General features: G+C 48.0%; 1 protein-coding gene across 1 annotated transcript in view; it reads left to right on the forward strand.

Moving 5' to 3' along the window:
- Positions 1 to 20,024, forward strand: part of LOC130119174 (potassium voltage-gated channel subfamily C member 1-like) — an 86,072-nt gene extending 66,048 nt beyond the window's left edge. The window contains exons 2-3 of the mRNA XM_056287600.1: positions 19,417 to 19,593; positions 19,935 to 20,024. Coding sequence (XP_056143575.1) covers positions 19,417 to 19,593; positions 19,935 to 20,024 — 267 coding nt within the window. The remainder of the gene's footprint in view (positions 1 to 19,416; positions 19,594 to 19,934) is intronic.
- The last annotated feature ends 427 nt before the right edge of the window (positions 20,025 to 20,451 follow it).

The following is a 20,451-nucleotide window of genomic DNA, read 5'->3' on the forward strand; positions in this document are numbered from 1 at the left end:
AACTTGCACAATCTGATGTCACCATGTTGGTGTTGTTCCCACGACATCATAATTAATGTTTCTCCAGGACCCTCATTATTAATGTTTCTCCAAGACCCTCATTATTAATGTTTCTCCAAGACCCTCATTATTAATGTTTCTCCAGGGCCCTCATTATTAATGTTTGTCCAGGACCGTCATAATTAATGTTTCTCCAGGATCCTCATAATTAATGTTTCTCCAGGACCATCATAATTAATGTTTCTCCAGGGCCCTCATTATTAATGTTTCTCCAGGGCCCTCATAATTAATGTTTCTCCAGGGCCCTCATTATTAATGTTTCTCCGGGACCCTCATTATTAATGTTTCTCCGGGACCCTCATAATTAATGTTTGTCCAGGGCCCTCATTATTAATGTTTCTCCAGGGCCATCATAATTAATGTTTCTCCAGGACCATCATAATTAATGTTTCTCCAGGACCCTCATTATTAATGTTTCTCCAGGACCCTCATAATTAATGTTTGTCCAGGACCCTCATTATTAATGTTTCTCCAGGACCCTCATAATTAATGTTTGTCCAGGGCCCTCATTATTAATGTTTCTCCAGGGCCATCATAATTAATGTTTCTCCAGGATCCTCATAATTAATGTTTCTCCAGGACCATCATAATTAATGTTTCTCCAGGATCCTCATAATTAATGTTTTTCCAGGACCATAATAATTAATGTTTCTCCAGGACCCTAATAATTAATGTTTCTCCAGGACCATCATAATTAATGTTTCTCCAGGACCCTAATAATTAATGTTTCTCCAGGACCATCATAATTAATGTTTCTCCAGGACCATAATAATTAATGTTTCTCCAGGATCCTCATAATTAATGTTTCTCCAGGACCCTCATAATGAATGTTTCTCCAGGACCCTCAAAATTAATGATTCTCCAGGACCCTCATTATTAATGTTTCTCCAGGACCCTCATAATTAATGTTTCTCCAGGACCATAATAATTAATGTTTCTCCAGGACCATCATAATTAATGTTTCTCCAGGACCATAATAATTAATGTTTCTCCAGGACTATCATAATTAATGTTTCTCCAGGCCCTCATAATGAATGTTTCTCCAGGACCCTAATTGCAACAGACCAGTCACGTTGTTGTGACGTCGTGCCTTTGCAACATGGGGGGAAAAGATGGAAAAGTACCAATGCTAAGCTAACATAACCTCAACCTAGCCGATAGCTAACCCACGTCACCGGTCCTGCAACTGTCTTTTTTGCCCGAGCAGCAAAGGTATGACATCACAACGACGTGATTGGTCTGTTGCAGTGACGTCCTGGAGAAACATTAATTAATTGATTATGATGTCATAGGAGCAACACCAATACAGCGACATCAGATACACCTGTCAAGGTACACACAGGGTGCATACTGGGCCATAGATTTGGGTGCGTTGATACAACACACACGTGCACACGTGCACACGTGCATGCACACAAACACACACTGACGTTAAATGTTTACAGGTGCATGCTGGTTGATTGATTGTTACCATGAAGCTTTCAGATGTGGCTTATTTTATGGCAAGTTATAGCTGTGTGTAGGGTTGGGGGGGCATATGCATGTGTGTATGTGTGTGTTTGTGTTTGTTTGTGTGTGTGTGTGTGTGTGTGTGTGCCTGGAGGTGATGTGTTCACACGGAACAGCTGACCTTATCGCTAACTGGCTTGCAGCTGTTTTAATTAAGAGTTCAGCTCAACACTCGGCCCATTAAACAAGATCTGCCCTCAACACAACCTTAATTGGAGTTCACTCTCTTACTCACACACACACACACACACACACACACACACCCATTTCCTATTTACAAACGCAACACCTTAGTACATTTTACTGATTAGCTTTGCTTGAGCTGAAACTAAATGGAGAAGGAAGTTAATCTCAGTGAGTGCTGCCCCCTCGTGTCCACCAAGGTGAACTACGTCTAATGAAACAGTAGTAGAGGATACATAGCAAGATGGCCGTCTGCCATTATCCAGCACCTTCAGTAAATCTGGTTTCCTGTGATTTCAGCGTAGCTCATGAGCTAAGTGTAGACATCAGTCATTAGACCGGCCCGGTTCATGTGTAGATATCAGTCATTAGACCGGCCCGGTTCAGGTGTAGACATCAGTCATTAGACCGGCCCGGTTCATGTGTAGACATCAGTCATTAGACCGGCCCGGTTCACGTGTATATATCAGTCATTAGACCGGCCCGGTTCACGTGTATATATCGGTCATTAGACCGGCCCGGTCCATGTGTAGACATCAGTCATTAGACCGGCCCGGTTCATGTGTAGACGTCAGTCGTTAGACCGGCCCGGTTCACGTGTATATATCAGTCATTAGACCGGCCCGGTTCATGTGTAGACATCAGTCATTAGACCGGCCTAGTTCGTGTGTATATATCAGTCATTAGACCGGCCTGGTTCATGTGTAGACATCAGTCATTAGACCGGCTCGGTTCATGTGTATATATCAGTCATTAGACCGGCCTAGTTCATGTGTATATATCAGTCATTAGACCGGCCTGGTTCATGTGTAGACATCAGTCATTAGACCGGCCCGGTTCATGTGTAGACATCAGTCATTAGACCGGCCCGGTTCATGTGTAGACATCAGTCGTTACACCGGCCCGGTTCATGTGTAGACACCAGTCGTTAGACCGGCCCGGTTCTGTGTAGACATCAGTCGTTAGACCGGCCCGGTTCATGTGAAGACATCAGTCATTAGACCGGCCCGGTTCACGTGTAGACATCAGTCATTAGACCGGCCCGGTTCATGAGACGAGTGCTGATGGAGGAGCGTAGGGGGGGGGAAAAGAAAGGGGGTTTAGCGTGTGGAATAAAGAGTAATAAAAGGGGGGGGGCGAGCGTGGGGGGCCCTGAACACTTGCAGGCCCTAATGCAGCTGCTTTACCTGCACGTGTGGTAGTTTCACCTCTGACCACACGGGGGCGTGTGAGGGTTTCTTTCATTGTGTGTGCTCACAGTATGCTTATGAACCACTCGTCCGGTCACGCACTCTTTTGCCGTTTTACACACACACACACACACACACACACACCCAGAAACCCAACCATGCCTCTGTGTGTGTGTGTGTGTGTGTGTGTGTGTGTGTGTGTGTGTGTGTGTGTGTGTGTGTGTGTGTGTGTGCACGTTACATGCAATATGCCTGCCCTCTCTACACTTATGATTATGTTGGGACGTGTGTGTGTGTGTGTGTGTGTGTGTGTGTTTGTATGTGTGTGTGTGTGTGTGTGTGTGTGAGAGAGGGGGGAGGGGTTACAATATCAAAGCGTGCTCAGAGGTTAAAGTTCATAGTGCAAGGTCACATGTCTGACACATGCTGTTGTTTTTGTTGTTGTCGTTGCTGTTTTGTGGTTATTGTGTTGTTGTCTCCTTCCCCCTCAGGTTGCGTCGTGTCATACGTTTGTACGTTGGCTCTTGCTATGTGTTACACTGTCCATCTGTCTGTCTCTCTGTTTGTTTTTGTGTCTGTGCGTCCGTCCTTCTGTCTGTCTGTCTGTCTGTCTGTCTGTCTGTCTGTCTGTCTGTCTGTCTGTCTGTGTGTTTGTGTGTCTGTCTGTCTGTGTGTTTGTGTGTGCGTGTGCGCGCGCACACCTTTCTCGTCTTGCGTGCGACTCCTCCTCCTCCATGTGCTGTGTACCACAGCTGTCCTCCCTTCCTCCTGCTCCTCCTCTTCCTCCTCCTTCTCCTCTTCTCACCCGGTCTCTTCTCACTCTGGTACTTACAGATAGGCGGCACCATGGTTGCACACAGAGATGGGGGGGGGAGGGGGGGCGCATTTGGCCCCAATGCATTTTGGTTGCAGCATCATTCTGGCTCTGTGTGTCAGTCGTGGGGTCCCCTCAGGATCTTGGTCTCAACAAGGCTTTAGGGGAGCCCTCCTCTGCTCCTTCCCAGCGTTGTGCAGTGTGGAGAAAACTAAAGGCCAAGCTGTCTTGGTTGGTGTTAACCCACATGAATATTTGTAGAAAAATCCAAAGCAAAAAGTGCAAAAAATATAACGATGCTGATATTCGCAATTAAACGTTGACACCCTGGGCTCAGTTTCCGTCTAAAGCATCACGGCTATAAGAAAGAAAACCGAAAAGGAGGGAAAACATCAGTAAACTGCTTGTATCAGTTGGTGCCAGAGTGAAAGTGACTGGTAGCTGCCAGTCATCTAGAGCTGGTGGCTGATTGGTTGGTCGGTCAGTTACCCCCGCCCCCTTTTCTGGATCGGAACTCGGGTCAGTTCTTACAGTACAGCCCACGGAGAGCATCGCCCGTCTCCACTGGAGATGAACTCGGCAGCTCTAAGGGCAGTCTTGGCCCTGTTCAGACCGGTTTCCGTTTCCGGGACAGACCGGATTCTTCTTGGAGCGATTTCATAAATTTGACGGCTGCCAAAGTCTCCCCCCCTCCCCCTCCCTCGATAAAGTGAAGAGTTTCATTCATCGTCTGGGCCGTGTTTGGTTTCGCTCTCCGTCGCTGGGCTGAAACACTGGCCACCGTAGTGCTTTCGAGTTCTGCTTGGCCTGTCATGGCAGCTACCGTAGCACGCTTCACCTGGTTAAGCCTCCTACAGACTGCGTCAGGCGGGCCGTCTCGGGCCACAGTTGACTACACGTGGCCATATCTTAGGTCGTGGCTCCAAAACGGTGGTCCTACGTCACACCGGGAGACAGGTTCAACGACACTATGACACAAAGATGCTATGAAGTTTGCGGATGACATTGTGATCTGTAGTGAGAGTAGGGTGCAGGTGGAGGAGAGCCTGGAGAGGTGGAGGTATGCACTGGAGAGAAGAGGGATGAAAGTCAGTAGGAGCAAGATGGAATACATATGTGTGAACGAGAGGGAGGACAGTGGAATGGTGAGGATGCAAGGAGTGGAGGTGACGAAGGCGTATGAGTTTAAATACTTGGGGTCAACTGTCCAAAGTAACGGGGGGTGCAGAAGAGAGGTGAAGAAGAGAGTGCAGGCAGGGTGGAGTGGGTGGAGAAGAGTGTCAGGAGTGATTTGTGACAGAAGGGTACCAGCAAGAGTTAAAGGGAAGGTTTACAAGATGGTAGTGAGACCAGCTATGTTATATGGTTTGGAGACAGTGGCACTGATGAAAAGACAGGAGGTGGAGGTGGAGGTGGCAGAGATGAAGATGATAAGATTTTCACTGGGAGTGATGAAGAAGGACAGGATTAGGAACAAGTATATTAGAGGGACAGCTCAGGTTGGACGGTTTGGAGACAAAGCAAGAGAGACAAGATGGAGATGGTTTGGACATGTGTGGAGGAGAGATGCTGGGTATATTGGGAGAAGGATGCTGAATATGGAGCTGCCAGGGAAGAGGAGAAGAGGAAGGCCAAAGAGGAGGTTTATGGATGTGGTGAGGGAGGACATGCAGGTGGCTGGTGTGACGGAGGAAGATGCAGAGGACAGGAAGAGATGGAAATGGATGATCTGCTGTGGCGCCCCCTAACGGGAGCAGCCGGAAGTAGTAGTAGTAGGTGGTAATAGAAGGTAGTAGTAGTAGCAGTAGTAGTAGTAGTAGGTGGTAATAGAAGGTAGTAGCAGTAGTAGTAGTAGTAGTAGTACGTGGTAATAGAAGGTAGTAGCAGTAGTAGTAGTAGTAGGTGGTAATAGAAGGTAGTAGCAGTAGTAGTAGTAGTAGTAGTAGTAGGTGGTAATAGAAGGTAGTAGCAGTAGTAGTAGTAGTAGTAGTAGTAGTAGTAGTAGTAGGTGGTAATAGAAGGTAGTAGTAGTAGTAGTAGTAGCAGTAGTAGTAGTAGTAGTAGTAGTAGTAGTAGTAGTAGTAGGTGGTAATAGAAGGTAGTAGTAGTAGTAGTAGCAGTAGTAGTAGTAGTAGTAGTAGTAGTAGTAGTAGGTGGTGGTAATAGAAGGTAGTAGTAGTAGTAGTAGCAGTAGTAGTAGTAGTAGGTGGTAATAGAAGGTAGTAGTAGTAGTAGTGGTGGTAGTAGTAGTAGTAGTAGTAGGTGGTAATAGAAGGTAGTAGTAGTGGCAGTAGTAGCAGTAGATTACGAAGATAATCTGGGACTGCTGCTAGGACCTAAATCTACTAACCAACCAATAGAAATGCAGCACGAAGTGACGCGCTGATCAACGCGATGCAGAATCTTCTTTACTGGCGCTAAACACAAACAAGACGGATTCAACAAACCGAGCTGTGGCGACTACTGAGAGGACTGGCCTCCTCTGGTGACGTTTTTCTGGACTCGCGTGGTAGCCTGCGGTTCAGTAGGCGTTATCGTCGTAGTCTACATACGTCAGACTTGACGTCGTACCCAGGTTTATCAGATCCACATCGCTAAAGTCGCACAGTCTGTAGGAGGCTTTAAAGGTGTCGAAAACACAGCGGCGATGCAGAAGGCGTTGAGGTGTGCAGGACAAACGGACGGACGGGCCCACGACCAAACAGGCTGTGGTCCCGTGTGCCCAGGAGAAGATGTAGTCCTCACTGAGGTCTCACACACACGGGGTTTATGTAACCAGGTAAGTACTGGAACAGTGGCCTCTGCTGGCTATGGTTGTTATTACAGCAGCAGCAGCAGCCATATTTAAGTTTTGCCCATCTGCATTTTCCTTGGACTTGGACGACAAACTCATTGAACCCCTTTCTAAAAAGAGTAAACAGAGGGTGCCTGATTTATCTCCTCTTACGAATGGCGACCCTAGATTTGAGGCTGATGGACTCGGGAGGGTAAGTCCAGTCCCCGTCCAGTCATTGCACAGTTTGTTTCCACACGGCCAAGTTCAAAAATGTTGCTGCAAGGTTGTTGTTTTTTTCGCTTCCCCCCCCCCTCCCCGGTAAGATGAAGGCCTGTCCTCCGGTGCTCCTTGGGTTCCTCCTCCTTTCCTCCCTCCTGTGGACGTTACCGTGGCTCGTTTTGGGGTTAAATTTAAACCACCGCTGATGCATAGTCAACGCTGACCCACAGGTGGGAGGAACACGAGAGGAGGAGCGTTCAGTGTCCAGGTGAAGGCACCTGGACACTGAACGCTCCTCTTCCTCAGTCTCTGGCTCCCTATGCGGCTGCAGGGCCGGGGCGCATGCATAGAAACCTGGTCCCATTAAAAAGTAAAAGGAGGGGGAGGGGGGAGAAAAGCATCGGGATGAACTAAAACTATGGGCTGGCAAGACTTAGACACTGTTGGAATGGTCGTCCCCTGTTGGAGCGCCCCTGTTTCAAGGGGCCCTGTGGTTTGGGGCTTGGTCTCGGCTTTACCCAATCACACTCGTTGCCTTGACCCCGATGAACCTAGGACACAGGAGGTCGAAGGATCACAGGACTGTAACTCTGTATCTATCTCCCTGTATCTTCAGTTTGTCTGTTTGTCTGACCCTTCAATCCACAGCTATCTGTCTTATCTATCTATCTATCTATCTATCTATCTATCTATCTATCTATCTATCTATCTATCTATCTATCTATCTATCTATCTATCTATCTATCTATCTATCTATCTATCTTATCTACCTACCTTATCTATCTATCTATCTATCTATCTATCTATCTATCTATCTATCTATCTATCTATCTATCTATCTATCTATCTATCTATCTATCTATCTATCTATCTATCTTATCTATCTATCTATCTATCTATCTATCTATCTTATCTATTTATCTCATCTATCTATCTATCTATCTATCTATCTATCTACCTACCTTATCTATCTATCTATCTATCTATCTATCTATCTATCTATCTATCTATCTATCTATCTATCTATCTATCTATCTATCTATCTATCTATCTATCTATCTATCTATCTATCTATCTATCTATCTATCTATCTATCTATCTATCTATCTATCTATCTATCTATCTACCTACCTTATCTATCTATCTATCTATCTATCTATCTATCTATCTATCTATCTATCTATCTATCTATCTATCTATCTATCTATCTATCTATCTATCTATCTATCTATCTATCTATCTATCTATCTATCTATCTATCTTATCTACCTACCTTATCTATCTATCTATCTATCTATCTATCTATCTATCTATCTATCTATCTATCTATCTATCTATCTATCTATCTATCTATCTATCTATCTATCTATCTATCTATCTATCTATCTATCTATCTATCTATCTATCTATCTATCTATCTATCTATCTATTTATCTCATCTATCTATCTATCTATCTATCTATCTATCTATCTATCTATCTATCTATCTATCTATCTATCTATCTTATCTATTTATCTCATCTATCTATCTATCTATCTATCTATCTATCTATCTATCTATCTATCTATCTATCTATCTATCTATCTATCTATCTATCTATCTATCTATCTATCTATCTTATCTATTTATCTCATCTATCTATCTATCTATCTATCTATCTATCTTATCTATTTATCTCATCTATCTATCTATCTATCTATCTATCTATCTATCTATCTATCTATCTATCTATCTATCTATCTATCTATCTATCTATCTATCTATCTATCTATCTATCTATCTATCTATCTATCTATCTATCTATCTATCTATCTATCTATCTATCTATCTATCATCTCTGTTGTAATGTTGTAAAATGGCATAAAGTGTGTGTATGTCAGTGCAAAATTTAGTATGTTTTAAGTTGTTTTTGTTTTTTCAACAATATTGTTTCAAAATTAATTCTTTCTTGTTTGTTGTGGTAGTCTTGGGCAATTATTTTTGGCATTTTGTGTTAATTCCATTATTCTTATCAATATTATTATTCTATCGCGCGGTGACATGCAAGGTGTCACCGTGTGAAAGACTTTTAGTGAGAGAATTTTTGTGGTGGCGGTGGCAGCAAGCTAAGTAGGGCACTCCAGACGTCCCTCTCCCCAGCAACGCCCTCCAGCTCCTCCTGGGGGATCCCAAGGTGTCCCCAGGCCAGATTGGACATGTAGTCCCTCCAGCGATTTCTGGGTCTACCCCGTGGTCTCCTCCCAGTTGGACGTGCCCGGAAAACCTCCAAAGGAAGGTGCCCAGGAGGCATCCTGATCAGATGCCCGAACCTCCTCAACTGGCTCCTTTCTACGTGAAGGAGCAGCGGCTCTACTTTGAGCTCCCTCTGGATGGCCGGGCTCCTCACCCTATCTCTAAGGCTGAGCCCAGACACCCTACAGAGGAAACTCATTTCAGCCGCTTGTATCCGCGATCTCACCCTTTCAGTCACTACCCAAAGCTCACGACCATAGGTGAGGGCTGGAACCAAGACTGACTGGTAAATTGAGAGCTTTGCCTCCCGGCTCAGCTCCCTCTTCACCACAACGGTCCGGTACAACGTCCGCATTACTGCTGATGCTGCACCAATCCACCTGTCAATCTCCTGCTCCATCCTACCCTCACTCGTGAACAAGACCCCGAGATACTTGAACTCCTTCACTTGAGGCAGCAGCTCATCCCCAACCCGGAGGGAGCAATCCACCATTTTCCGATAGAGAACCATGGTCTCAGACATGGAGGTGCTGACTCTCATCCCGGCCACTTCACACTCAGCTGCAAAATGCCCCAGGGCACGCTGGAGGTCGCTAAGAAGCCAACAAAACCTCATCATCTGCGAAGAGCAGAGATGCAATTCGGAAGTTCCCAAAACGGAACTTGGACTTCAGGGGGGCGGGATATATATATATATATATATATATATATATATATATATATATATGACTCATCCACCTTCATAACCTCTACTCCTTGTATCCTCACCATTCCGCTGTCCCCTCTTTTGCTTGTACTGACTTTCATTCCTCTTCTCTCCAGTGCATACCTCCACCTCTCCAGGCTCTCCTCAACCTGCACCCTACTCTCACTACAGATCACAATGTCATCCTCAAACATCATCGTCCACGGAGACTCCTGCCTGATCTCCTCCGTCAACCTGTCCATCACCTTTGCAAACAATAAAGGGCTCGGAGCCGATCCTTGATGTAATCCCACCTCCACCTTGAACCCATCTGTCATTCCAACCGCACCCCTCACCACTGTCACACTTCCCTCATACATATCCTGCACCACTCCTACATACTTCTCTGCAGCTCCTGACTTCCTCATACAATACCACACCTCCTCTCTCGGCACCCTGTCATAAGCTTTCTCTAAATCCACAAAGACACAGTGTACCTCCTTCTGGCCTCCTCTATACTTCTCCATCAACATTCTCAAAGCAAACATCACATCTGTGGTGCTCTTTCCTGGCATGAAACCACACTGCTGCTGCTCGCTGATCATCACCTCTCCTCCTCTTAACCCAGCTTCTATTACTCTTTCCCATATCTTCATGCTGTGGCTGATCAACTTTATACCTCTGTAGTTGCTACAGTTCTGCACATCACCCTTGTTTTTGAAAATCGGTACGAGTAGGTTTCTTCTCCACTCCTCAGGCATCCTCTCACTTTCCAAGATTGTGTTGAACAATCTAGTTAAAAACCCCACTGCCATCTCTCCTAAACACCTCCGTACCTGATGATGTCATCAGGACCAACTGCCTTTCCACTCTTCATCCTCTTCATAGCTGCCCTCACTTCCTCCTTGCCAATCCACCGCACTTCCTGATTCACTATCCCCACATCATCCAACCTTCTCACTCTCATTTTCTTCATTCATCAGCCCCTCAGAGTACTCCTTCCACCTTCTCAGCACACTCTCCTCACTTGTCAGCACATGGTGGTCATCGGTAACCCGGGCCTTGACCGATGCAGTATGGAAATCGGTTTTATGGTCTGCATATTTTTTTACGGATTTTTTTCTCCCCATCGTATCCAGCCAATTACCCCACTCTTCCGAGCCCAGTCGAACCTGGGAGGGCTGCGGACTACAACATGCCTCCTCCCATACATGTGGAGTCACCAGCCACTTCTTTTCACCTGACAGTGAGGAGTTTCACCAGGGGGACGTGGCGCGTGGGAGGATCACACTATTCCCCCCAGTCCCCCCCCCGAACAGGCGCCCCAACCAACCAGAGGATTTGTAATTTTAGTCACAGGGCTAATCTATAGAATCTGAGACGCCGCGAGCCTGGAATTTCAGATGTGTCCCAGGATGAGGTGTACGTGTCGTGGGGCTGTGGCTCACACGGCTCCAGTCTGGTCATATTTATTCAAGTTAACCTGAAAAGAAAAGGGTTTTCATATTGGATCAGAGAAATTGGCCCGGCACTAAGTCAGATGCTCCAGAAGAGATTTAATCCAGCTTGGCCTAGCGTTTCTGTCTTGTGGAGGTGTCAGCCGTCCCAGCTCAAATCTGTTTTCAGTCGTCTAATTTTAACACCAGCCCTGTTCCTCTGATGTAGCCTGACTTCTTGGACTTTTCCAGGAGTTTCTTGCCCAGCGTGTCTCGGGACACCATTTCATTCATGCTGTTATTTCTGGTTTTAACCACGCTGAGACCACGTCGTCATATTACATTTACTAAAAACTGGTTTTTTTTAGCCCTTCTCTCATCATAAATTCTCTCCTTCAAGTCCCCTTTTCTCTCCTCACCACAGTTTACTTCTAACCTTGCCGTATTTTCAGCAACAAAACGGTCCCCGGACTGTTCTGAACCTCCAGGTAGAAACGAGAGATGCCGTAAATCCTCATCGGGCCGTCCACCCAGCCCGGCGTTGGTCTCCACGGCCGTGTTTCTGTGTCATTTCGATACGCGTCTCCGGTAGGACGACGTGTCTTCGCACCCGCTGCCTCCACCTGTGGGAGGCTACATAGCAAACGGGTGGCCGGCCGGCCCAGGTCTATCGCTGCTGTTTCTAATCAGCACATGCTTGTGTTGGTGTTCCTCTTCATCCACCCTTCCCTCTCGTCTTGTCAGCACTGACCACCGTCAGTTCCTCTTTTCCCTCATGCTATTGTTTCTTTTCCAACCAGCTGACATGTGTGTGTGTGTGGGTCCAGATGAGCATGTAATCCTGCAGTACATTTCTCTCCTCTTCCAGTGGTCCAGTAAATGACTTATGTCACATACATACATGTTGTGTATGTATGTTGTGTGTCCATATTTGTTTCTCATTGTGATGTTGTTGTGTTTTGCATGAGACGTGTCCTTGTTTTGAGGCAAATGTTTATTCCCGATCAAAAACAGATTTGCGTGCACTTTAAAACGACCGAGTGTAGGGAAGCATCGATACACTCGAGTATGGCGATGTTGTCTTTTGTGATGCTGTTTCTACTCTCACAGCCACTGTATCGATTGTTTCCATGTAAAGGTTCGTGACAAACGTCTTGTGTTGTGTGTAACCCCACAACCGCTAGATGGCAGTGTTGTAATCTACTCCTCCTCTCCAACCCAACTGCGTAAACTGAGACAGGAAGTAGCATAAGCACACAGAACACAGGCCTATGAAACCGCCATATATTGCCTTTCTTACAGTATCGTGATATATATATATCGCCTTTCTTACAGTATCGCGATATATATCGCCTTTCTTACAGTATCGCGATATATATCGCCTTTCTTACAGTATCGCGATATATATCGCCTTTCTTACAGTATCGCGATATATATCGCCTTTCTTACAGTATCGCTATATATCGCCTTTCTTACAGTATCGCTATATATTGCCTTTCTTACAGTATCGCGATATATCGCCTGTCTTACAGTATCGCGATATATCGCCTTTCTTACAGTATCGCGATATATCGCGATGCGTATCGCCACATTCTCACCAGTACACAGCCCTAGTCACGTGGGATGTTAGCAAGCTGATTTCAATGCATTTGTGCACACACAGGAAGTATGTCACCATAAATCATGTGGGCATCCAGGCAGCATTTACAGGTTTCTAGACAAATGACAGAAGGTGGTGTACACATACACCAGTGTGGTGAAAGTTTCTGTCTGCGTGCACATTTGTTGTCTGGAATAACATTTGCCTTGTGAGGTTCTCTCCTATTGTGTCCCCTTCTTCATCCCAAACCACTGCCATCACCCCCCACCCCCACCCACCCACCCACCGCCCTCCCTCATCTTCTCCATTCCTCCTCTTTCCACCGCCCTCCTTCACACTCTCTGTCTTTCATCTTCCTCCAACCATCGTCCTCCCTGGTGTCCTGCAGAAACCAGCAGGTAAGAGGAGGTAGTTTGATTCCCGGGTCCAGCTGGGTAATCCTTGTTGACGTCCATAGAGTTGCTTGTGTCATAATCCTAAAACTAACCAGCGCGCCCTCTTAACCCCACCTGCCCCTATGGGCAGCACTGCTCCGCCCTGGCGGTGTGCTGCACCCCGTCAGGGCAGCTATAAGGCAGCAAAATGACACATCTCCATTATAACAAATGGATCAATGAAGTGTGACTTCACTTAAAACCACTTCCGCTCCAAAATGAGGTATTTTGGGGGGGGGGGGGGGTTGCCCCTTTTTCTCCCCAGTTATGTCCGGCCAACTACCCCACTCTTCCGAGTCATCCCGGTCGCTGCTCCACCCCCCCTGCTGGTCCGGGGAGGGCTGCAGACTACCACATGCCTCCTCCCATACATGTGGAGTCGCCAGCCACTTCCTTTAACCTGACAGTGAGGAGCTTCACCAGGGGGACGTAGCACGTAGCAAGATCACGCTATTCCCCCCCAGTCCCCGCCCCCACCCTGAACAGGCGCCCCGGCCGACCAGAGGGGGCGCTAGTGCAGTGACCAGGACACACCCCCCCCATCCAGATCCCCACCCGCAGACACGGCCAATTGTGTCTGTAGGGGACGCCCGACCAAACCGGGAGTAACACAGGGATTCGAGCCGGCGACCCCCCGTGTTGGTAGGCAACGGAACAGACCGCTACGCCACCCGGACGCCTCAAGTGGATTTTTAAAAGTGAGTTAGGTTTCTGCAGGACTCTTTGCTGCCAACGAGAGCAGCCGCACAGTAAAAGTCAGATTGCCGATTTGAGCGAGCTGCTATCAAGCCAAGACACCTGTATAATGCATCATAGCCACTCACTCACTAATGGTGCTTATGGTCGATGCCACCATCACCACCACCACACCCCCCACCACCACCACCACCACCAACACTCTAATGCCACTGCCTACCACCATCTACCACCTCCTCCTTTTCGTCTCTCCTTCCCTCCTCTTCCTCGGCCCCCGTCTTGTCCATGTCCGCCCATCACGTTCTAACACTGATGTCTTCCATCCCATCCTCAGGCTACGCCCCCCAGTCCCTCCCCCTGCGTAGCATTACTAAAGTCTGACGGAGGTTGGAGGTAGGTACCGCAAGTCACAGCTGACCGCCCTGCTGCTGCTGCTGCTAGAACAGCTCGCACAGGCCCGACTTGAAACCGCCGCTTCTTTGCATTGGCTTTGAAGAGCGTCACGTAGAGATGTGTTGACTGGTGCAGACCGGAAGGTGGTGCTGATGTGAGACAGGTGTAGGACAGGTAGGGGGAAACCGACGTGTCCGTATCGAACAACCCTGCCAGTCTGGTCTGTGGCGTGATCCCTACTGGTATATGTGAGTCTGGGCGGATACTGTGTTTTCTTCAGTATCTTCTACCCACCCATCTTCTGATGCAAAGCAACAACACCTGGCGGTGTTCACACTAGACACACCGAGTTATTCCAGATGACTCTTTAAGGAGGTGTTGGGCTGACATGTCCAGCCTGCAGGTGGCGCACCGGCCTCGTCTGAACAAGGCAGTGAGTTGCTGGATAAACACTTGGAAGTTTTTTGGGGGGGGGGGGTTTACCCCTTTTTCACCCAAATTGTACTTGGCCAATTACCCCACTCTCCAAGACGTCCCGGTCTCTGCTCCACCCCCTCTGCCGGTCCGGGGAGGTGCTGCAGACTACCACATGCCTCCTCCCATACATGTGGAGTCGCCAGCCGCTTCTTTTCACCTGACAGTGAGGAGTTTCACCAGGGGGACGTAGCGCGTGGGAGGATCACGCTATTCCCCCCAGTTCCCCCTCCCCCCGAATAGGCGCTCCGACTGACCAGAGGAGGCGCTAGTGCAGCGACCAGGAGACATACCCACATCCGGCTTCCCACCCGCAGGCACGGCCAATTGTGTCTGCAGAGACGCCCGACCAAGCCAGAGGTAACACGGGGATTCGAATTGGCGTTCCCCGGGTCGGTAGGCAGCAGGATAGACCACCACGCCACCCGGACGCCCTCTACAGAAAGCTTTATAAGCCTTCCAGTACGCTGCTCATATGTGGCCTGAAGTCCTTGGTAACACTTTTGTGTTGGAAAAAGCAAACGCTATGTGTAAGAGTTGCCGTAAGTCTACTTGACTGATGTGAATGTGTACATGTGCCTCAGGAGGCTGTAGCGCCACCTGGAATAAGGTCCAATGACTCGCGCGTTGCTCCGAACCAGGCTTCAGGCCTACATTCTTCAGAAATAGACTCGAAACCCAGACTCTTCTTCTGTACACGATTAAATACAACAGGTTGTCCACAGTTCTTCCCTTCTGAGGCCGGATGTAAAAACGGTTTTTCACTGGCGTGGACCGTTGGGAGGAGTCTGAGGGGGTTGACCTCACGACCCGCGCCGTTTAGCATCGTTTTAAATCCGTCACGAAGAAAAAGTGTTGGCTGTCTTCAGACACAATTAGCTGTTGTCTAAATATAAACAAAATTCAGACCAACGACTCAGACCTGGGCGGTGCGGTGGCGCAGTGGTTAGCGTGGTCGCCTCACAGCAAGAAGGTCCTGGGTTCGAGCCCTGGGGTAGTCCAACCTTGGGGGTCGTCCTCTGTGTGGAGTTTGCGTGTTCTCCCTGAGTCTGCGTGGGTTTCCTCCTGGTGCTCCAGTTTCCTCCCACAGTCCCAAAACATGTAGGTCAGGTGACTCGGCCGTACTAAATTGTCTCTGGGTGGGGATGGGTGTGTGTGTGTGTGGGCCCTGTGATGGTCTGGTGGCCTGTCCAGGGTGTCTCCCCGCCTGCCGCCCAATGACTGCTGGGATAGGCTCCAGCATCCCCGCATCCCTGAGAGCAGGACAAGCGGTTCGGATAATGGATGGATGGATGTATGGATGGACTCAGACCTGGCTCACAGCACAGTACGTGGGTTAGAAACACGCTGCTCTTCATCTGCTCCCAGAAAGATCAGAATTCCTGTTTGTAGTGCCCCAAGTGTAGTGAGTGTACAGACATGTGTTTTGCTATCGCGCTATACGCTGACACACAGGAAGTGGACGACAGTACTTCAGAAAGTTGTTTTGCGTTGCCGTCTGCTTCTGTATCCGCTAACAAGTTAGCCGCTGTGCTGAACTGAAGGCTTTGCAATGACGACATTGAAGGGTATTCTGAAAGGGAAGATCTACAAATGTGGAGGAAAATTTAAGAGACATTTTGGGGGGAGGGTTATGGCAGACGTAGTCATCTGCATTAGCCCAAATTACGGACAAATTGTCATCTAACTCAAAATTTAAGGGAGTTGGGAGATTTTTTCTTTTCCCCTCAAAGTAATTCTTGCCAAACTCATTTTGGATGTACAGTAGCTGCCCTCATGAATACCCTGGATCTGCATGTGTGTGATGGAAACGCCACCTGATGATAACCTGCCATCTCACAGTACTGTAGAACTAGTCCCCTCGTGTTAACCTACACCTCCTTTTGCATGTCTCCATATCTCAAGGCGTAAAACTTGTCCTCGGCTTCGTCCACACATTGTCTCCCGATGATCTGGCTGTACCGTTTGTTTAGGAGGGGAAGTGCAGCAGGGCGAACACTTGGACCTGGGTTCACCTCCTCTCTCGGATGGACAGAACAAGTGTTCCCTGTTCGGGAATCAGGAACACTTCTATTTGTCGTTTCATTTCGTGTGCGCAAGTGCATGAAATGAAAGGACACATCGTTTCTTCCAGCTCACAGCAGTGCAACACAAAGACAAAAACACACATACAAGAACTACAAGAACACATATACATATCCAGACTAACACACATATCCAAACTAACACATATATCCAAACTAAACAAAGAATCACTGTCCAGGAGAACGAACGCCAGCCAGGATGACTGTTGAAACCGCCGGTCTGCATGGGCTAGCAGTTAGCTTAGCCTGCCCAGCTTCCCCGTCCTGTCAGACTACTCCAGGCAGGGCCGTGGTCCTTGGACCCACAGGAAGCAGCAGACCAGGCTCCCCCAGCCGCTCCAACGCCAGCTCTCCCAGCCAGACACCTTCGACACACCTCTCCGCGCTCCACACGACGACACTAAAAACACAGTCGAGGCTAGGTGAGGCCACCACCAGACCGCCCTCAGTGCTGTTGGAACTGCCGGTCTGCATGGGCCAGCAGTTAGCTTAGCCTGCCCCGCTTCCACGTCCTGTCAGACCGCCCTCGGTGTTTCCTCTTCTGGCGCAGCTCCAGGCAGGGCCGTGGTCCCTGGGCCCACAGGATGCAGCAGACCAAGCTCCCCCAGCCGATCCAACGCCAGCTCTCCCAGCTATTAAACGAAGACAAACTTAGACGCAGACATGGACAAAGACACTGCATGGACGGTACTGGGTGAGGCTGCCGCAAATGTGAATTCGCGCCGCCATCATTGATGATGTTGTACATTGAAGACATTTATTTGGTTTCCTGTTAACCAGTCTCTGCTAACGACTCAAAGCAAAGTCTTGCTGTGTTACGGTTTGTTTAACGTAGTGACGGCTAAATGCATTTTGTGCACAACTGCTCAGTTATGGTTGAAATGAAGGGAAAGATGTGCAGGAGAGTAAGACCCAACCCTCCCCCCGCCCCCATAGGAAGATAATGGAAACGAAAACTGCAAAAATTCACAGCATTACAGTTTACTTTTTACCATAAGCCCAAGTATTCTTTTTTTTGTGGCTTTTACCCCCTTTTTCTCCCCAACTGTACTTGGCCAATTACCCCACTCTCCTGAGCCATCCCGGTCGCTGCTCCACCCCCTCTGCCAATCCGGGGAGGGCTGCAGACTACCACATGCCTCCTCCCATACATGTGGAGCCTCCAGCCGCTTCTTTTCACCTGACAGTGAGGAGTTTCACCAGGGGGACGTAGCACGTGGAAGGATCACGCTATTCCCCCCCTCCCGAACAGGCGCCCAACCGACCAGAGGAGGCGCTAGTGCAGCGACCAGGACACATACCCACATCCGGCTTCCCACCTGCAGACACGGCCAATTGTGTCTGTAGGGACGCCCGACCAAGCTGGAGGTAACACGGGGGACTCGAACCGGCGATCCCCGTGTTGGTAGGCAACGGGATAGACCGCCACACCCCCCGGATGCCCTGACACAAGTTCTAACTGGTGGTGAGGTTTTGCCCACGTATTACATAATCACAGCAGCATGCTAACAAATAAGCTCCATTAGCCAAATGACAGGTCATGACTCCTCAGATGTGATGTTGTGTCTTAGTCACCGTACTGTACAATCGGTTGTTTTTAAGATGAACACAAGCAAGACAGTTGTGACGTGAGGCAAAAGCTGTCTTTAATGTCCGTTCACCACATGACCTCCGCATGTGTAAACCTCTAGCATTCATCTCTGAGTTACTTCCTTCCTTTCTTTCTTGTTGGGTTTGTTGTGTATGAAGTCAGGTTGTGACTGGGTGTATGAAATGTGTGTGATGGTGTTGCTGCTGCAGTCTGTCACAGTACCATCTATAGAACCTTCTAGAGAAGAGGAAATGGTGAATGTCATAAAACAGAATGTAAATACAGTAGGCGCAATACACTTATAACTCCTTACCAGGGTCAAAGGTTACCTCTCTGGCACAAGTCATCTTTCAGTGTGCTGTATGTGAACTGGAGTATGAAAGATTGCGGAGAATTTGAACTAAACTGAAACAGAACGTGTGCAGCACACTGTCATTATTCCACACTCTGTCTGTCTCTCTCTGTCTGTCTGTCTGTCTGTCTCTCTTGCCCTGTCTCGCTGTCTCTCACTCTCTCTGTCTCTGTGTGTGTCTCTCTCTGTCTCTCTCTCTCGCTCTCTATGTTTCTCTCGCTTTCTCTCTCTCTCTCTCTATGGGTTTCTCTGTCTCTCTGTCCTTCTCTGCCTTCGTGTCTCTGTCCATGTAAAGTGCATGCTGCTTGATAAGATTCCTTGTTTCTTGCACTGGGGCATTCTGGGAAGGCAGAATACAAAACATAGATGTGACTTCATGATATGATCGTTGAGGCCTGTCCATGTCTCGGGGTCACTACGTTACACAGCGTTCACTCGTGATGAAGTGACCTTGAAGAACATGGGTAGGTGACCGGATCCATAAAGCATGTATTCTGTAGCCATGCGGTTGCCTTTATGCGAGCCCCTCGCGCTTCAGCGAGTTTTGCATCTGTATGTTGAGCAGTGGTGGCCGCTGTGGAGGTCGTTCCTACCCAAAGCTACTATGTAAGAGTTTTCCTTACATTAGAAGCCATTATCATTACCAGGCCAGCTTTACAGCATTGCCCTTGAGCCTCTCCTGTGTAGGTTGAGGAGCAGGCTGAGAGGTCAGAGGGGCCAGAGCTAGCTCAACACCCTTCTGTTGTGTCAGCATATGCTGATGATGTTACTGTGTTTGTCCAGGGAGAGGGAGATGTCCGGGAACTGAAAGAAAGCCCGGTCTTATATGAAAAGGCCTCTTCAGCCAAAGTTAACTGGGGGAAAGTAAGGATTGTTTGGTGGGGCTTGGGGAGTTCTCCTTGTCTTCCTGGGAACCTTAGGCAGGGAGAAAGAGGTATTAAAGTCCTAGGAAGTGAGGACTTTCAGAGACAGAACTGGGAGAGAGTGCTGGAGAAGGTGGAGGCCAAGTTGTCTAAATGGAAATGGTTGCTACCCCAGCTGCCCTACAGGTAAAGCACTCTGATAGTTGCTAACCTGGTCTCCTCGTCTCTCTGGCATAGGGTCATTGTTTTAGCGCCACCGCCAGGCCTTGCAGAAGAGATGCAGAATCTTATAACTAACTTCCCTGTCAGGGACAATAAAGATACTTTGGCTTTTGATCATAGGAGTTTATGCTTTATACTCTCGTAGCTTTTGTGGCAGTATCCCTGGCCATCAAGACGTCCTGCCTTAATGCTGTACAGGTGCTGCTGTGATAGGCCCCTGACCCGGCTCTGATAGACTAGACTAGTCTCATCAACTTCCCTTTGGGGAGGAGCAACGGTGTAGCAGCAGTGACGCAAATGTATCATACTGGCTGTGATTTAGGTTTTGAAAGCACCCATAAAGGGAACTAGTTTTCACACTGATAGAAAGTCACCCCCCCTCATCAAAAGCACCCGAAAGCACTCAAAAAAGCTGCCAACTGTGCATTACAGGTATTACAGTAAAACAAGTACCACGCAGTTGGCTTTTGATCCTAATCATTCTAACCCTGCCACTTTAGTGTGTGTGTGTGTGTGTGTGTGTGTGTGTGTGTGTGTGTGTGTGCACGCGTGCATTAGCATTTTCGTGTTAGTTTTGGTGGGGTTTGTGTGCAAGTATATGTGTCTCAATCTGCTAAGAGCAGCAGTGCCCCTGATT

Source organism: Lampris incognitus, chromosome 10, assembly GCF_029633865.1.
Source record: "Lampris incognitus isolate fLamInc1 chromosome 10, fLamInc1.hap2, whole genome shotgun sequence".
Taxonomy (NCBI): domain Eukaryota; kingdom Metazoa; phylum Chordata; class Actinopteri; order Lampriformes; family Lampridae; genus Lampris; species Lampris incognitus.